Source organism: Argiope bruennichi, chromosome 2 (assembly GCF_947563725.1).
Source record: "Argiope bruennichi chromosome 2, qqArgBrue1.1, whole genome shotgun sequence".
Taxonomy (NCBI): Eukaryota; Metazoa; Arthropoda; class Arachnida; order Araneae; family Araneidae; genus Argiope; species Argiope bruennichi.
The window spans coordinates 41,353,019-41,373,023 of record NC_079152.1 but is presented as its reverse complement, the minus strand read 5'-3'; the positions used below and the strand labels follow the sequence as shown (position 1 = coordinate 41,373,023).

The window sequence follows — 20,005 nt, the reverse complement described above, 5'->3', positions numbered from 1 at the left end:
CTCTCCTTGAAATTATTTGCTCTAAAGTATTTTCTTTTAATTGAAATTCAATAACTTATAGAATTATCTTGATTTCCTTTAAAAAAACTAATATGTAAAAGTCTTCAATAATAGGGCTTTTGAAATATGAAATTGCGAGTTTTTGATTTCATATTGTGATTGTTATGTATCTGGTTCCACACTTTGTGTTTTAATAATGTTATAATAAGACTTTTATGTTATTTAACGGGAAAAGTACTAAAAAATTTGCAAATTAAGCGATATTTTCACAGATAAATAATTTCTGTGGTAAGAATTTTTATAAAAAAATTGCATATAACATAATTTAGATTTTGCAAGACATTTTTTTATATTTTTCTTTTGTACTGTGTTAGAAAATTTCTTCATTTTGTTTCAAATTTACGTATGTGGGGGAATTGCAGAAATTAATAATATTTTAGTTCTTTTAAAATTTTTATATTTAAATATTTATTTTTATATTTATTAAATTTTTATATTTATTAAATTTTTATATTTAAATATTTTAGAATTTCTGTATCCGAAAATTCAAAGAAAATTAACTATGATGCTCGAAATTTTTGATGACAATCATTTTTTATGATAACTCTATACCTTAATTTTCATATTAAATTTTCATATCAATATTTATAGAAATAAATTAGAATAAATGTCTAAACTTTTTTTAAATCCATCCATTCATTATTTTAATTCTCTTTTTTCGATTAATGAAGCTCCAATTTTTTTTGTTAATATAAATGTGATAAAAACAACTTAAAATAATTGTTCCTCTATATTTCATCTGGCTATAAACTACAAAAGGGCAACAATAATTAAATCGCCTGGTATGCGATCTCAATAGTATTTGGAACAATAAAATCCTTTGATTGCATATAAAAATAATAGTAATGAAGAAAAAAAATGTTTTGATTTTTATGTTATACAGAAAAAATAAATTTCGGATGTTTTATAATAAATAAATTGATTTATAAACTTTCTCATTCATTGCAATAAAAAAAATATTTATGTTAACCATCATAAAAAGAAATATCCGCGTTACCACTATTATAAAACAGAAATCATTATTTGTCAAAGTGAAAGAGGAAACGTGTGAAACAGATTATCTGGACTCGATTACGGTAGCAAAATGTTAAGCACTCCCATGCTTTGAAAAACAAAATTATTGTAAAATTAATGTATATATATATATTTTATAAAAACACCGCTGTTCAACAGATATTGGAATGACATTAAGGGCATGCTGCTTTAAGCGAAAATTACATATCATAAAGGAAATCAAACAAGCTGAAGTAGCTCCTCAACAGTTATGGAATATCAAGATACAAAGAATTCCTCCGCTTATCAACACACATATATATAACAACAATGGAAACACATAGCAGGTTCAAGCAAAAATACCTCATCCTTTTTACGAAACAAGAAGTGGGGATATTTTCAATACTTGTCTGTAATCCTCACTCTTGTTCGATCATGATTCTTTACTCAAAGCATCGCATTCAACGCTTCTCTAAAAAAATTATAACACATTGAGCTCACTTGTTTAAAAACCACAGGTTTGCGTACACATCTTATGACATATATTTCAGGGAAAAATAGATATATTTGTAAATACGTCATCACATTTTTTTTTATGTTCACAGGATACCTGTACACGAGGATCTGCCGCTGCAGATCAAAGCCTTACAATTTACTTGGCACAGAACAAATATTTTCTTTTCCTTCAAACTCTCTTCTTCGAATGTTATGTACATGATGACTTTCATGTTTTCATCGAAAAGACCGTCATCGCACCTCACGTCCCATCATACTCGTCTTTCTGATTCGTGAAGCATTTTGTGAAGAAATCTTCCATTGTCCTGTACATGTGGCGGTACACGTTCTTCAAAAAGTGATTTTCATCTGTATAAATCTAAAATAGAAAATAACAATGTATTCTGTACTTTTTGATTGAATTCAATATTAATTAGTACTTTTAGGGCAAATTGGGTCACGCTTGATGTATTAAAATTGTATATACTTGAATGAAAAAAACAATACAGGAAAAGTAGTCCCTTATACCTGCTTAAGACTTTATTTTAAAATTGTATATGAATGGATATCTATCATTTTAGTTATTTCATTGCAGTGTGTCCGCCTATGAGTAAATACCAAGGTAATGATCATAATGCAAGTAGATTGTTACTGCATTGCATCTTTATTACCAGCCTCCTGGCCTAGGGATAGCGCGTCTTCCCCGTGATCTGGGCATTCCGGCTTCGAATCCCGGTTCAAGCATGGCTGTTCTTTACTCTGTGAGGTGAGGCCCCCCCCCCCGTATAAAAAGGTGGTGCAAGCGAGTGTGCGAGTTCCATCGTCATATGAACTAGAAGTCAGACTCCTGCCCTCGGGTTCTCGGGGATCTTTACCCTCAGAAGCTACTGCATCCCCTTTCCGTGGGAACGCGGGCACGACATCATCACAATCTTTGTTATGAATGTATAAATCTTTATATCATTGCATGCATATATATTAAAATATTGAATGCAACAGGAGTTTGAAAATGTGTGATAATTTGTGAAAAAACGCTATTGCCTCTTATTAGATCAACCTTTATATTCCTGCAAAATGGATATACCTGTAACCTTAACTGTGCCTGCATTGTTAAGGATAAGAACCGCTTTGAAGCATTCAAAGAAATCTGAAAATGCCTTAACCATTGAAATTGAAAATATGAATGTTATACAAAAATAGGTTGGATTGATAGGAGATATTTATATATTGATCCAGAAAAGTCGGCGGGTAAGAGTTGAAATTCTGTAGGGTATGTGTGAATTAGAAGTAGGATAGTTTTTGTTCATCTTCTTTAAAGGCATGTAGTTACTTTCATAGCTGATTCAATTGAAACTGGCTATCTAAATTAGTTGAATGTTGTATATTAACAAATATTGGCAGTTAGAAATATGGTATATATAATACAATATGGCATATATATGGCAATATTATACTATATTCGAAATATTGTATAATATTGAATAATATAAAATGATATAGTAAACTATTGCACAATATTGGACTACCTGGGTTTCTATTGGCATATTTTCGTCCTTTTGTAGCCCTTGTGAGTGCACATTACGAAACTACAACCTCTGTTAAGAAACTGGTAAATTTAGTTCCAGATTTCAGATCATTTTCAATGAAGTTATTGATTTTTAGTCGATATTTTTATATTAGCAACTTCGTGAATATGTATGTTTTTTATTGAATTATTTTGAAACTATTTATTTAAAATTAAATTATTAAAATTCCGAAAAAACTAAACAATAATTAGTTAATGCTTTCGATATTTACAGGTATTAACTTTTAATTATTATGAAAAATTAATTAATAAACCATTATATATTTTTTAAAAAAAATATTATTTCTATTTTAATTTATTTAATAATGATGTATATAAATCAATGTAAGCGAATTTTGCGGTCTTAATATTTTTTTAATAAATAAAAAATAATGTATTTCGTTCATGTAGATAAGAATATTTTTAATTTCCATCTCTGCCGTCCTCTTTCTGCTCAGCGTTCTTAAACAGGTGCCGAGTTTCCCTGGTCGAAAATCCTACTCTATTTAATACGCTTCTTACTTGTGTCATCCCACTGAATTAATAATGAAAAGGAGTTCAATATTGGAATTCGTAATTAACTTGCTTAATTAACAAAATTAAATTGCTTAAGGTTGGTTTTATATCACTTTAGAAGTACAGATATAGCCTTCAAACTTAATCAGCAACATGAATTTGATGCAACGAGTTTTGGTAGATTCGAATACCTAATGATAAAGACGTCCAACTATATTCGATGCTGTTTAAAGCCAGACATTCATGACTTTATGTTTGAGAGATTTGATGTAGGAAGTGGTTAATCAAATACAAATTAATTTCGAATGAACATTCACGTGTTTGAACTATACTGAATTTCAATTTTTAGAAAGTAGTATACTTTTCTCTATTTATTCTTTATTAGTCGTGTTTAGCGACAAACTTGTTAACATGGAATATTTCTTGCAATTAAAGATAAATATCTTATGCTTGGATGTATAATCATGGTTCTTTCAGGGTACTTTGAAGTCTCAAATTTTGATAGATTTTAAAACATTTTATTTTAATCCTTTGGAATCCGAAAATTAATTTGATGTATAATTATTCAATTCTTATTGTAGATATATAATTGTATTTTCAATTGTAATTATTAGATGAATCATTAATTTTAATTTCCTGCAAAAATTTTCATTTTTTTTTACCACTCTGTAAGTATTTTGAACAATCGAAATTAAAAATGAATAAAATACAAAAATGCAACAATACAAATACAATGCAATACAATGCAACATACAAATATGCAACATCTTGAATAATGTCTAAGACGAGCCATTCGAGTGCAAAAGTTAATAAAATTAGCATTTAGCATTTATTTTGTAAATGAATCTTCTAAACAAATTTGTAAATCAAAGGTGTAACTGTTCAGGTAATATATATTTCACATTTGCCCATTATGCTTTACATTACTTTACCTGTGCTTTCTTATTCTATAAGTAACCTGTACAGATATTAACGAGTTTACTGCCTCGTGACCCATCCGTAGTTCAGAGCTACTATCCGATTGTACCAAAACATCTAATTAAATGACGTCTTCTCTACTACAGTTTAAAGACAGTAAGGGGAATCTAATTAGATTTTCTGAATATTTGGCAAGAATATTGGCAGTAAACATGTTTAAGAGAATTATTTCTCCTTTGCTTTCAACAACCGAAGAAAACCAAGCGATTAAGTATTTTATGGATTTTAATTGTTTTCTGAAACAATGAAAGAGGTTTGAATTTCACTGTAACATAATATTTTTGCATAATTTTCAAAAATTCCTTTTATTTTTTTTAAAATTTATTAAACTGCAAAACAATTAAATTGATATAATTAAAAAAAAAACATACGTTTTCCTTTTTAAATGGTATATAAATAATTTTTTGTGTTATATTATTTTCGGAAGTTATCGTAGAAAAACATTCAAATGTTTCTTATTTTTTTAATTAATTGTAATTTTAAATGGATTGTTCTGAAGTACACATTTCAATCAATCAATGTATTCGTGCTAAATTTCGTTAAACTTTCTGATCTGTAGAGCACCAGCATTTTACTTTATTATTATTATTAAAGATAAGCTACGTAAACTGAACGCACTGATAAACTTTGGAGCAGACGGAGTTTTTAGGTTAAAATATTCTCTTTAACTTCCAAAATTAGCTAAATACCATTATCTTCAAAAAAAAAAACAACATATGTATAATTGTAGATGCACGGACGGCATAAGCAGAACCAATACACTTTTTTTTATCGATATTGATTTGTACACGCAGGTGCTTTTTTTATTTTTCTTAATTTCTTATACGACGTGCATGGGAACTATTGTAATCATCAAATAATTTGAACTCGAAATTTTCCCTGAGAGTTCCTTAAATTCGAAATCCCCTTTATTGGAATTATAGCTCTCCTGTGAACGATAATCCAAAAACACTTAGAATAAGATGGATATAAGTTGGCATTTGGATGTACTGCCAAATTTTATTCAAAATCTAATTCAGAGGAAGACTGTTGGTCGGTCGGTCGGTCGGTCTGTAAGATTACAAGTGAACTCTTTAACTACCTGACACAATTAAATAAAATTTAGCACGAAATCTGTGAAACGATTGGGTGTCTGTCGGCCTGTGCTTTCACCTGAATGTAAACGTAATAATTCATAAACACTATGACTTGTTTAAATCTTACGTTGTGACTACAACTGTAATTTTGTGTCAAATTGTGGTGGCAATCAACCTGCAAATATGTATCTAAAATGCATATTCTAGCTGTAGATTCAGTTAAAAATACTATATATACGCCAAAGATCTATATTTTATAACTGTCATTCACCAGGATCATACAATTTATCCGCAACCTTATCCAAGGTTCACAAGTTTATGCGGAGAAAGGGAGTTAAGACCTTAATAGGAGAGTAAGCGTGAAAGTTATGGTGAAACTTCTTTCGCTGTTTCTTCGTTGAATACTTCGAGGGAAAATTAAGATGAGCAAAACAATTTGAGAAGAGAAAACTTATTAATCACTTCTCGTAAATATAACTGTCTTGATTAGAAACAGAAATCATGTTTGTTATACTATCTTGAATGTCTCAAAAGTTACAATAGGAACAATCGATAAGAAATAATTCAAAATTGATGTTAAATTGAAAAAGGAGAAATCTAGGTATATTTAGAAATAATGATGCCGATGGTTCAGTAATCAAATTCCTGGGGTTTTTTCCCTTCTCAAACGGATATCAAATGATTGACTATAATAATTGCTCTATTTTAGAAATGTGCATTGTCTTCCAGAATGAATTCCACATTCAGTTTAAAGATTCAACTCTTAACATCTATTAAAAATTACGAAGGTAAATAATTAAAACTATATCTATCAGGCTTGTTTAATATATTATAGATGAACTACAAGTGAAACCGATATGCTTTCAATTTTTCATCAAGCGTGAGTTTACCTTTTGTTAACTTTTTTTTTTTTTGTTGATAATGTTTTAAAATTATCAACCAATAAACCCAGATGGATCAAGCTTGTCAGCTTTCTTTCCAGCATTCTTGGAGCTTTTACCATCACATTTAAAGGAAAAAAATCTAATTATCTGTAACTTGAATATATTTATTCCGAATAAGACTTCTAAAATACCACAAGCAAATAATAGCCCATGTTGCCGGATAGTTTAATTTTGAGATTGTTTTGCTTCTCATTAATTAAAGAAAATATATATGGAATATAAATTCATTATTTGTTTCTTTACTCATATTTTGTTTATTGTTCGTTGCCAATTTATAAATCTGTATACTTCGCAAATGATTCTGCCATATACAAAAGCCAAAATATGCCATATATCAAGCGAAAGTTTAAGAAAAATGATAAAACATCTTAAACGAATTTCTTATTAAAGTAAATAATAATAATAATAATAATAATAATTATAATAAATTTGAAGATTCAAAGACTTTTTTATTTCTGGAATTTATGCAATTTTCTAAATTATCCGTACCCACCGTTTTATGAATAGATTCGATATCACCTGAGAATTCATTTTATATATCCTCAATACTTTGAAGCACATTAAAAATCGAAGTTAAAAATCCAAGTTTGTTAGATGCTTACTTCTCTTTTCGCTTATTTATGGATGTCCAACTCGTTTATATCCAGGAGGTATTCGCCAGAATATTCTTACAAAACTAACATCAGGTAGCGAAACGAAAGACACGGTTTTCGTGAAACATAACGACATAGGCGGCGTAATGTGTAACGTCGAATAGAATTTCATTAAATAACTGATGCTAGACTGAGACACTAACCCTTTCCTGGCTACCATATGTTGGGAGGGGCAGAGTGAAAAGTTAGATGGAACAGCCCGGTTAATCGGTTTGTTACTAACAGCTGCATTTGTAGTCTTTCCTTTGTCATGCACAATTTATACGATATCCCGCCCCTTTTATGATAATTTTTTTTTTTTTTTTAGAAATTAGCTTTTCCAATAATCTAAATGAGATGCTACAAAGAAAAAGAAAATTTATCACATTTTCTCCTTAGGATTATTTCCTTTATACTGAATAATGTTTACATTTAAATAAACAAGCAATAGCAATTTTGCACATCAGATGGGGTTGGAATTCTTTAAATTTTTTTCTTAAAGATAATTGAATTTATACCTTAATTTTTTTATTGTTCGAGATTTTGATATATTTTTACATTATGAATATTTATTTTAAAATATATCCAATAACATACTAAAGTGAGCGAAATTTTAAACTTAATCAATGAATTTTTCAATCTATATAGAAATGTGTCTATGTAAGGGCGAGACAAGTGAAAAAAAGAGAACAGTTGTAAAACAAATTTCGCAGCGTTCATTAACCATTTTCATTTACTTAAATTAAAACTTAAAAGTGCATTTTAACTTCTAAATCCCACCAAAATTTGACAGTTATTCTCTTCTCAGTGTCTAATATCTGTAACTTCGATTGTTGTGAATTGCTGCATTATGTAAAAATCAAGAGTTGGAAACGAATACTCGCTCAATTATATCTATAAAATCTCATTTTCGTAACTATATAAATTCTAAATACTTTATTAAGGGCTTTCTTCCGTATTTAGTGCAAGTGCTAAAAAATTTTATTTGAATACTTTACAAGAGTTTAAAAAAGAAACTTTAAAAGATGAACATTTTCTCTAATATTATATTAAATAAAGAATAAAGCCGAGAATTAAAGACACACCATTTCTTCTTTTCAGATGTATGATCAAGAAATATTGATTATATCCCAATTAAAAATTAGATGGGAAATACTGTTAGAATTTATGTTGCTGTTCGAGGCAAATCCAAATTGCTGAGGTTATAAAGTGATATTAATTTTTTCAATGTTTGCAAATGACAAACTATTATTAAAAAGTTATAGAAATTAATGATTTTTCTACATTATTTTATATAATATGCATTCCGTTTAACTTCCTCTCAAACTGTATATCATTTTTGATTTCATTAGTTATCAAAACAATCCTAGGTTAAATAACTCTATTTATGAGAAAAAATTTTAAAGTTTGATAAAGTCTGATATCAATATATTTACCTGTGTTTGGAACAATACACCTTCCTCTGTTAAAGCTTTCATGAACATGGTTGAGTGCTGTATGTGTACAGAAGCTGAAAGTAGAAATTAAAATAAATCATGAAGCTCCATCCTTAGGGTTATACATTCATTTATCGAAACAGAAGAGTCTCTTATTTCAGATATAAGCAACAAAAGGAAAAATTAAATTTTTACAGCCCTCCCAAATTGTCAAAAAGTAAATTTTTTTATCTTATTATCCATAATTTAATCAAGATAGAATCTTCAATTATTTATAAGGTATCTTGAATTAATTAGTTTTTAAAATGTATTCAATACGTCATTTGTAATAAAATATTGTACAACTGCATTTATTTTAAGGTCCAATTATCAGAAAAATAAATTGCTTGATTATTTTCATATTGGGTAGGTTTTATTGAACATGCCATATAATTTCTAACAAAACTTTGTATTACAGGTATTTAGATGTTTAATGCAACCTTTTTTCCTACAAGATTTGCAAAGGAAATTTAGCGGAAGCAACACTATTTATTTGATTAAAGTTAATGAAAAAACTACTTTAGCTGTCATGTATATGATTATTTAAATTAACAAGAATCAGGATTTTATTGCTAGTTTATTTTATGTCCTATTTTCCATGCATTCATACTTTTAAAAATTCAAAAGCACGGAATATGAAATTTAAGGCAAGCAACCATTTACGAACCATTTACTGTTGATAAATTGTAATTAAAAATAGATATCACTCTGTCCCAAAGTTAAGAAAAATGTATTTTCGAGAAGCCATTTCTTTAAATTCCGATTTCATTAAATTTCCTGTTAATTTATTATATTTGTCTGTTAAAATTAAAATTCATTTCTGAATAAAAATATCGTGTTATTAGAAGTAATTTTTATCGTAACGATTTAAGTACGTTTTCGTTTATGCCGTCCTTGCACAATGTTTACCCCCCCCCCCCCATAGAGCGGGACACTCGTTCGATTTGATAAATTCCCCTATTCCCTCAAGTGAAGCGCCATCGCGATGCAAGCATATCACATTTATCCATTACTATTAATCGTTTAATATTAATATTCCCATCGTAAAGATAATACATGAAAAGGGAAAAAGAAATCAATCGATGCTACCGTCCGCTGTGCCGTGAATCAGGAGCAGCTTCTTCCCTTTGAATTTATGAGCTTTTCTGATGAGACTGGCTCTCTCGTATCCTTTATAATTGTCCTGGGGCTGTGGGGTGCCCATATATCGTTCAGTGTATGTCGAACCTGAAAGACAAAAATGCAACAGGTTTCTTTTACACCTCGGAAATTAAAGCAGCATAGTGGATAAATTTCTTATTTCATTTTAATAAAGCAAGAAAAAATATCCAATAATTAATATCATTATTTATGTTATTTATAGTATATCGAATTAAATATATTGGTAAACATGAAATTTCAATAATGAAAATAGTTTTAAAATCGGAATATTTTTGTTGCAAATAACACTAAATGCATTCCTATTTAAATTAATGGTAGCAACAACAACAAATTTTTTCACATATGTAGATAGTACACAAACACGCATGGTTTAGAGATATAATTAAAAATGTGTCATCCTTTAGTCTAATGATATCTTTTGATGCCGTCATCATAAAACCAAACATTTGATTGTCTACTCAACAACAACAAAAAATGATGAGAATATCTTAATCGCGCTTCTCTTCACAATATTCTTGAAATTTTCTATGGAATTTGCATCTATAGAATTTCCAAGACAATCCAAAACTGTTAATTTCTTTCCATTATTTTCTTAATCGATCAGATTTAAATCACTAGGAAAGTTCTTTTTGATTCTCCAATGCATTATAAAAGGCACACTTTTCTAGTATTGAAGTGCATTTTTTGGCAGTCATCTTTTCATTAAATGATGTTATATTTCCCAGATAAAATTAACCACAAAACCTCGCTTCTTTTTCGTGGAAGGCGACTTTACACTTCTTTTGTTTTGACTGGGATTGATGTTTTCTCTCCCAATACAAACATTTCTCTCTATTTCAGGTATTAATAAGTTATATTGTCTCGTTTTACAGCAACTCTAGGGCAACTTTGGAACGGACCACGGAACACTGTCAAAGATGAGGAAGACACCTGAGCAAGCAAACCCTCTCTAAATTCCCGCAACAGCAGGACGGCATTTGTCCCTGGATTTAGAGGGAACCAGATCCGCTTACATGACTGTTCTTCGGTGGAATCGAGTCTCGAACCTGGAACCTTTCGGTTCGAAAGACGAGAGCTTACCACCAGGCCACAGCGGCCTTCCAGGTATAGTTTTTCAGGTTATCCTCTATGTTGAAGCATACGAATATCTCTAGTAGTTATCTATTGTTTTATTACTCCTCTATTCCACTGGTAAACCTCTGCTTTCTGATAGTCCATGGTAATTTCACTTTTTATGATGAGAATGTTTCCCTACTCCAAACTAAAACATATATAGTTTTATATTTACTAATGTGTTAATTTCTGGAATAAAATTATTGATAAGAAATTCACTTTTATATGTTTAATTCACATCAGATTGTGTACGATATATTTTATTTAATTTCCATTTGAAGGTTTGCATATCCTTTTGAGGCATTGATGCTCTTTTTACTTTACATTTATTTTCAAAAAACTCTATACAATCAATAAATAATTCATTTAATAATTTACCAACCTTTTTTAACAGGAAACGATATATTTAACGGATATGTTAGAGATTGATAATTTTAAACATAAATGTTTATTTCCTGTCTCTACCTAGATTTTTCAAATAATTCCATAAATTGCGAAGTAATTAATAACATATCTAGCTTTATACTCACTGTAATAAATCCAGCTGGTGATGGGAGCAATGGAGACTGCGCATTTGAAAACAGTGTCATCAGCAGCCAGGGCAGAGGCAGCGACGAAACCGCCATACGCCTTGCCCCATATGGCAATGTGCGTCGGGTGAATGAAAGGTAAGTTGTCCCGAAGGTACCTGCGAAAAACCAGCACAATACAATGACTGAGAGAATATTGATCAAAGAAATAACTTATTTCTCTAATTGCATTACCATGCATCATAAAATGTTCAATTTCTCTTTAAGAATGCCAATGATACAACATTAAAAGATCCTCCCCCCTTTGTTGTGCTGATACAATTATAATATCACTAAGTTGAAGTAGTTAAATCAAGCTTCCTTGCATAATTGATCTATGAAACCTCCACCCAAGTAATTCCTAATTTAATTTTAATGAAGAAATAGTGTATTATATATTTTAAAAAAAATCTAGCCGTATTCCTGGTCTAGGGGTAGCGCGTCTTCCTCACAATCTGGGCATCCGTGGTTCGCGCATAGTTGTTCTTTACCCTGTGTTCTATCTGTGAGGTGTGTGAATGAGCCCCCTCCCCTCTGTAAAAAGGGGTTTTCCAAGCGAGTGCGTGAGTGTCATCTTCATATGAGCTGGAAGTCAGACTTCTGCCCTCGGGTGCTCGGGAGCCTTTACCCTCAGAAACTACTGCACAAATGCGACATAAATCGCTGACTTCTTCAGAGGGTTTGTCTATGACAAGTGCCATAAGTAACAACAACAATAGTAATCTAAAATGCCGACAGGGCCGCGGTGGCCTGGTGGTATGGTCTCGGCTTGTGAACCGGAGGGTTTCAGGTTCGAAACTCCATTCCACCGAAGATCCGAAGTGTAAGGGGGTCTGTTTGTTGCACGATAAATCCGTCAGGGTCAAACGCCCTCCTATTGGTGTGGTGTGGAGAGGGGGCTGCCAGCTCAGGTGTCGTGCTCGTCATCTGACCTAGGTTCAAAATGACGACGCCCGTCCCAAAATAGCCCTAGTGTTGCTTTAAATGGGACGTTAATATAGCTAATTAACTAACTAAATTGCCGACAGAATTAAATCGTTTGGCTGGTTAATATTATGTCCATGATTAAATAAAAGTATTTCTAGAATTATTATGTTCGGTTGGCAATTTTTCTTCCTTTTTTTTTGGTAAATTTTAAATTTTTTTCGGAGAAAATATTTAGATAAGAATATTTCCAATCTTGCCTACATATGAACTGGTCGTTTAAATAAAATTATGAATGCTCTTAGTTTAACATGACATTTGGAACAATCTGCTATATTACAGTATTCATTTTACAGTTTATCTATCATTACTGACATTTTTTAGCTTAAAATAAGTTTTACCATGGTGAAATGTGGTCCGGGATAGCGCTATATGACATTGTTAGCATAGGAGTGGATATAAAAAGGCTCTAATAGTTGGACATAAAAAAAATGTTTTTTTAATAAAATCACGTTTTTCAGGAAAGACACCTATATAGATAAACTCATAAAACGAAACCTTATCTAAATACAAAATTTGATCCAAATGGTTATAGCTGTTTAATTAGATACACAAAGTATATTATACAATATAAATTTTAAATTTATATTGATCGGTTAAATATAAGATATTTTATAGCTCTGTTGCTTCTGGCTATTAATTAAAAAAAGTTTGCTCGAGATAAACTCTTACAAAAGGTTAGCTCATCTACATGGATTAAATCTCTCATAATATTGGAACAACGGAGAGTATGCTATGAATTTAGCTCATCTCAGAGCCAACTGTTTTACGAAAGATTGCTCCTGCCCTGTGTTGAGATTCATGTTTTTAGGAAAAGCGCGTTTTTAATTTTTTAATAATTTTAGCTATTATCGATTTTTGCTTATTGTAAATAATGGTATTGTCATCATTTTCATATTTAACTTCTTTTGACAAAGCGTTGACAGATTTTTATATACTACAGTTTCTTTAGGTGGGGTTGTTCTCCGGCGGTCCCATCACGTTTCCCGCATTGCCTAAGTGTAGGTCGGGTTATTGCTTGAATACTACAGTTTTTTCATGTAAGTATTATACAAATTACTAATAACTACAACCTAAACCTTCTATAGAAATACTCATTCTCTTCAATTAAATAAAAGGATTTTAGCTATGTAAAGGATAATATTTTATGTATTTAAATCCATAAAATGCGTTTCTGAAAAATTTCAAATTGCTATACAGTCATCCAATTTTTATAGTACATTTCCATAAAATGTTTGTCGGAACACTAACATTTCCGAATGACACTAAGTAATTCATCCATCTTTGAATAAAAGCGACTGAATTACAGAGCTTTGAATGGTTTAAATTAATATCTACAATAGAAGGTCTGCAATTCAACTTGAAGTCATCTTTAATTGCGGAATATTGAATTTTTTAATGGATTTTTTAGAGTATTAGTGAATAGAAAATGTATTGCTAAATATGTATAAAAGTAATATGAGTCTGTATCATAACTAAGACTTTCTAATTTTTAAAACTACATTTATTGACTGAAACAATATAATTTAAAATTTTTTGCGTCATTTAAAGAATTATTTCCTATTGAGATTAATGCCAATCTATAATAGTTCCGAAATTAGTCTTTGGCCCCTGTAAAAATCGAAAGCTTGACATGAAATGTTTCAGACATGTAGCAACCGTATCTCTGTATATTATTTCCTTCTTTTATGATATTTTCGTGCATTTCATAACTCTATTGTTATATTTTAGAATATATTTCATGAAGCAGAATACCTTGTATCGAATTATTATACTTTCCATAGCTTATATTGAAAGATTTTAAGTTGATTTCCTTCAATCATTCATATTGTCCCGTTTTTAAAGCCACATTAGGGATATTTTGGGAATAATCTCGTAATTTTCGCAGCCAGATGACGAACCGCTCGAACCGCAGCCAGATGACGAGGCCAATATCTGAGTTAGCTCCTCTCTCTCCTAACTTCCGCACCCCACCAGCGAGAGGATGTAATAGTTTTCGGAAGAATAGAAAAGCTAAATATGTATGTCCATAAGATGAAACCGAATTATCTATATTACTGTCAAATTTATTGAATTTATAACTCTTAAATACAAATTAATTTACTGCATTTAATTTCTCTAAATATGCATAATTTTCACTTTGATTTTTTGAGAAGGATTCTTGTAAATAAAATCATTTATGTTGTTAAACTTATTTATTATGGCGGAGGCCTACACGCTTAAGCAAATTGCAAAACCATTGTTACCGCACGCAAAGACAAATATGTTCATAGGAAAGGTTTGCTTTCAAACTAGATGATATAATCTTGAAGTATCAACGTCCTTCACTTTGAGTCGTCTGTGCTTCCTAACATTGGTTATAGACATGTCACTGGAAGAATGAGACCAACTCACCGAATGACATCAATCTGATCCTGTACTTCGACTGTACCCAGGTGGTAGTAGACTTCGTGCATCATCTTGTCACCTTGGTTACCGCTCCCCCTGCCATCAATCCAGGCGTATATTTGGTTCCGGCGGCCTGACAAGTAGGTGCCCCAGTGAATCTTAAATTCGTCCGTCACAAGCTGCGAACCAGGCGAGCCGTCCCTGAATTTCAAAATAAAATATAAAATAGGTATATGTAAAGCAAACAAAGGCTTCTCAGAAGAACTGTTTTTGACTATTGATATTTTATGATTTCCTTAAAATTATTAAGTCACAACACAAGCAGCATTGAAATATATACGGGATCTAAATACGATTGGAAAAGACATTTGATAAATGTACTAATATATGTGTTTTCCAAACATATAAGTCGTAAAGATATCTAAGAATGCATGATCTTAATTTTTTTTTCATACACTAAGAACACATTTCTTTTTCTTTTTGTTCTTACATTTTTCTAAAATAAAAAGATTAAGAATTTATGTATAGTAAGAATAGGAGTTTTGACCGTCTTTATTTTTCCTTGAAAAATATGCAATCCAAGTATTATAAGTATATTGCTACGAATCTGTAATATTGCTTCAAAGCATAGTTAGTTCCATCGTAGGAAAAACCATTTTACAATCAGCTCTATTGGATGTCGGATCAGTGATTCCCAGGCTTGGCGACACACTTGGTGATCATATGGCGACAAAATGGATGATACTAGAATTTTAAAGAATTTCGGTGGAAGAAGCAATAGGAACTGATATATGCTTGACTGCTCGAGAACCTTCTCTGCCCCGCTCCAGAAACTATAAAAGATCGGCAATCCAAGCTGAGGGCAGTTGTCGTCGAAAGGGTGAGAGTTGCATAGCGAGTCAGCGGCGAATTAACCCTTTGTAAGGCAGTGGGAAGTATGCTTCCCACCAAATTGATCAATCTTTGTATGAAATTATGTAGGTTGGCATAAGTTCTGACACATTTTTTTAGTAAGTCAGAAACTTAGATGCCTCAGTTCTTTATCTCAGACTAAATGATGTGTCTTGATTTGTTACTTAATTATTAATTAATCAAATTAAATTTATCTAATAAGCTAAATGAATCCCTTTTCTTATTTTAATTTCAAGACTAAAAATATTTTAACATAATGACTAGAAAAAATTGGCCCTTTAAAGGGTTAATTGGATCAATCCAGAGAAGCGCAAGCGCTGAGTGAAACTCAAGTGATTAGGGAATCGAGCTGTGGGCCGAATTGTGAAGTTTATTATAGAAGCAGCATCGAGTCGTGTAGTAATGAGTCGGAGGTTGAATGCAGCTAAAGCGAGAGGACAGTGGAGAATTGCAGGTGTCTGAAGAGAACCTAGAGGATAGTTAGGTAGATTCATTCCTCCTGCTGAATTCTGTCAGGCCGCTTTGTGAGTTGTGGTTGTTACTTACTGCCACTTACTGCTTGTGGGTTGCTCTGTATTGCGTGTGTATTTGTCGACAATGTATTCGTGTCTACTTGTTAATAAACGTCGTTGTTTGTTACTGACGACTACTGATTGTTCTACACCATACACCCACTATAGTCGAACCTGTTAATTTTACGGATCTAGTGGAGTAAAATCAACGGGTAAACAAAGAATCATTTTCTTAAGAGCAAACTATTTTCACTAATATAAAATTTGGCACAACAGTAAATATATTTCAAGATCTGTTTACAATAAAAACTGATAATCAATATAAACAAAATAAGTGTGTTCATTTGGATAATTTTAAAACAAAATATTAATAACAGCAGCAGTATTTTTAGGAGTTACTAAAAGAAAACTTATTTCGTTTTTACTCACATGTCCACCAATATGACATATTACTGATAAAAATAATATTCCTAGTATACGATGCTTCATTCACTCCAATAGACTTCTCTATTATATTTAAGCTTAATATAGACGTATTTTTTTTCTTATTTTTAATTACCTGGCTGTTTGTTTTCTTTCGTGTTTGGTTAGTCTCCAGTCTCAGATATATAATTTGCAAGTATCCTAATGTAAAGTCTTATTTAAAATCATTTGGTTCTTAATAGCCTTATTCCATGATTTATTTGATTTACTATGCTTCTGAAATTCTTATTAAGAACATTTTGATTATCAAGTTTGAACATGCAACTACATGAAAAAGGAAAACGTTTTCATTATTACATTATTATGAAGTGCATTATATAAATAATTCAAGTAGTAATAATATGGCTTTGATTTTTTTTGTTAATATTCAGACTGAATATTAACAAAATTCATATGAAATATTGCGCAACAATTGAGTATGCTTAGGCATAATTGATAAAAGGAAAATTCATATATTTTACTTTGCTTTCGAATTATATCCGAGCAATGTAACTACCACAGCAGCCAAAAATAAACTTACACGATAAGGAAATTATATTCTCATATATCATTAATAGAAATTCCTTGCTTATTCTTTCAAGAGTTTTGCTCAGTTATTTCATAATCATGTGTCCAAATGCTTCTAAATGTTATTTAGTAGACCTTTATAACTCCGTTTATGGCTAAATCTTTTGAAAGTAAATGTTGAAAGTGTGCTGCAAGTGAAAGTGAAGAAAATCGTCAAGTATTTTCTTTGCAGCATTTAAGTAAACTTAAGATTCTTTGATTGATTCAAATCAAACTGATCCTGATACTAAGTATGAAATCATTACTGAAAGAACTGAATTAAAAAAAAATTAGCTAAAAATAATTTTTTTCTCAAAAAGCTATTATATTCACAAATGTTGGTGTAGAAGGAAAGTGGTTTAAAATATTTATAAATTGTGTCACAAAATTAAAGCAAGATTTGAATTTGTCCCCATTTGGGCAGTAAAATGCTAACAACGTTATTAAAAAACAATTTGACAGTTGAAAGTTTAGACCTACAAAAAATGGAAGGTTACACGATAGAACAGCGTGTTAACACAAAACTTGAATAAAAAAATCTTTAAATTGTGATACTTTTATTGAATCATAAATTACACAGGAAAAGGTTATATATGAAACAACGCATAGGGCAAATAGCCATCATGTCTTTAATGGCATATACGCAATTATTTGTCAAACTTTTCCATGAAAATTTAACATAAATGTGCCTGAATCTCCTCCTTCAATGGACTCATGGTTGTAGGCTTGTCGACATAGAACTCTGACTCCAAATAACCCATTAAAAACCCAATAGTGTTAAATCATACGATCTTGGGGGGGGGGGAGGCTAATTCTCAAATTTTCGAACTGTGGTCACAAGACTCTCATTATTTTTGATTTTTTTAAATATTGTTCAACAATTAAAACACGTTGTTCTATCGTGTAATGAATGCTCTATCAGCTGTTATATGGTTTTTAAAAGGGTTGCTAACACTTTATTCCAAGAATGGAGGCAAATTCAAACATTGCGCAAATTTTGGAACATCCTTTAAAATTCAAGTGTAAACTTTTTATACGGTTAGAAACAATGAAAAAATTAATATTGTTGTAAATGATATATTAAATTTTATGATTCTTTTATTAAAATATTCTTTAAGTTTTGAAAACACAATAGGGATTAAAACAAATATAAAGATTTGTTTTCTTTATAAAATACTGGAAATAAGAAAAATTTAAGGAATACAGGAAGTTACTCACACATATACAACCAATGGATAGAGAGAAGCGTCGTTACTTGCCAAATCTGGAGGAAGTAAGAGACGAACTTGCGCTTCTAAAATTCAAGAAAAAAATAGAATATTAATGATAGTCTAATTTTAGATACAACAGAGTACCCTACTGCACACGATATTATGCGATATTCCCACGATGTTGTTCGATGTTTGGTTCTAATAGGGTAAGGGCTTTAGACCATTTATTAAAATATGTGACATGAATTAATATCCTTACAACCAAAAAATTTCATAGTTATCATTTAGTGCTGTGAAAGACTCAGATTGCCAGATATGAAGAGAGGCGTACATTTAAATTAAATGATGAATTTTAAATAAATTTATCAAGTAGAAATTAAGAAAAATTATGTAGGCTACATTATGCCTATATGGTAAAAGAAATAGTCAAAGAGATACTAATTAATGAAAGAGGGAAAATATTTGTTTAAATCAGCAGCATTCCATGTTGTATTAATATTTACTATATCATATATGAAAAATTATTGTAATCGTTAATAATTCGACAGCAAGATTTTCAATAAATCTTTAATTTTCAATCATCTGGTGTCCGAAAAAGGATATTTGAATAATGATGTCAGTCTATATGCAAACAAAATAATTATAAAAAATATTTTATCTATGTATGTGAAATTTGGCGTGTGGCAATTCCAAAACATTTAAAGATTTCTATCAATTTTTAAAAGAATTCTAATTGTTTGAAACTGTCCTTTATGTCTATATGGACTAAGAGAGCAATAAAATAAGAAAACGCAAATAACTAAATTAGCCCTTAACTGGGGAGGTGAAATTTCAGGACTTAACTGGGGAGGTGCGGTCTACGAGACCGCATTTCATTTAGACTCAAATTAAATTTTCTAATGAATGTATTAGTATGAAAAACTGCCAATAAATTTTGCAGATATTTTTCTTGATATATAGATATGTTTTAGAAATTTTTCAAAATATATTGTCATTGAAAAAAGTAAATACGTTGGAACATACATTTTCTTCTCAAATTACATGTTACAATAAATAATATTCTTAAAAAAGCATATTACTTTTTACTTTTTAAATCATATTTATTTTTATAGTATATGAAGGTATATAGAAGACAATATAATGTAAAATTCAACAATTATATGAAGAAAAAAAATGACAATGGGTAAAATTGGCCCTTTATTTTCCAGCTTGCGTGACTTTCAAAGCAAGGTTTCCTAGGGCATTTTAAACATACAGGTTAAGAACAAGTATAAAAATCAACCTATAAATTTTGTATATATATCTCTTAGTATATAAACATGTTTTATAAATATTTCAAAATGTATTATCACTAGAAAAATTAATTATGTTTGAACATACATATCAAAATCAG

The 20,005-nt window shown here is 30.4% G+C and overlaps 1 protein-coding gene across 1 annotated transcript in view; it reads right to left on the bottom strand.

The window, feature by feature from the left end:
• Positions 1-611: 611 nt before the first annotated feature.
• LOC129962173 (inactive dipeptidyl peptidase 10-like) overlaps positions 612-20,005 on the bottom strand; it is a gene marked incomplete at its 5' end in the record, with an annotated part of 691,141 nt that continues 671,747 nt past the window's right edge. Inside the window, 6 exons of the mRNA XM_056075911.1 lie at positions 612-1,927; positions 8,695-8,768; positions 9,823-9,960; positions 11,538-11,695; positions 14,955-15,149; positions 18,620-18,695. Of these exons, the coding sequence (XP_055931886.1) occupies positions 1,811-1,927; positions 8,695-8,768; positions 9,823-9,960; positions 11,538-11,695; positions 14,955-15,149; positions 18,620-18,695 (758 nt within the window). The remainder of the gene's footprint in view (positions 1,928-8,694; positions 8,769-9,822; positions 9,961-11,537; positions 11,696-14,954; positions 15,150-18,619; positions 18,696-20,005) is intronic.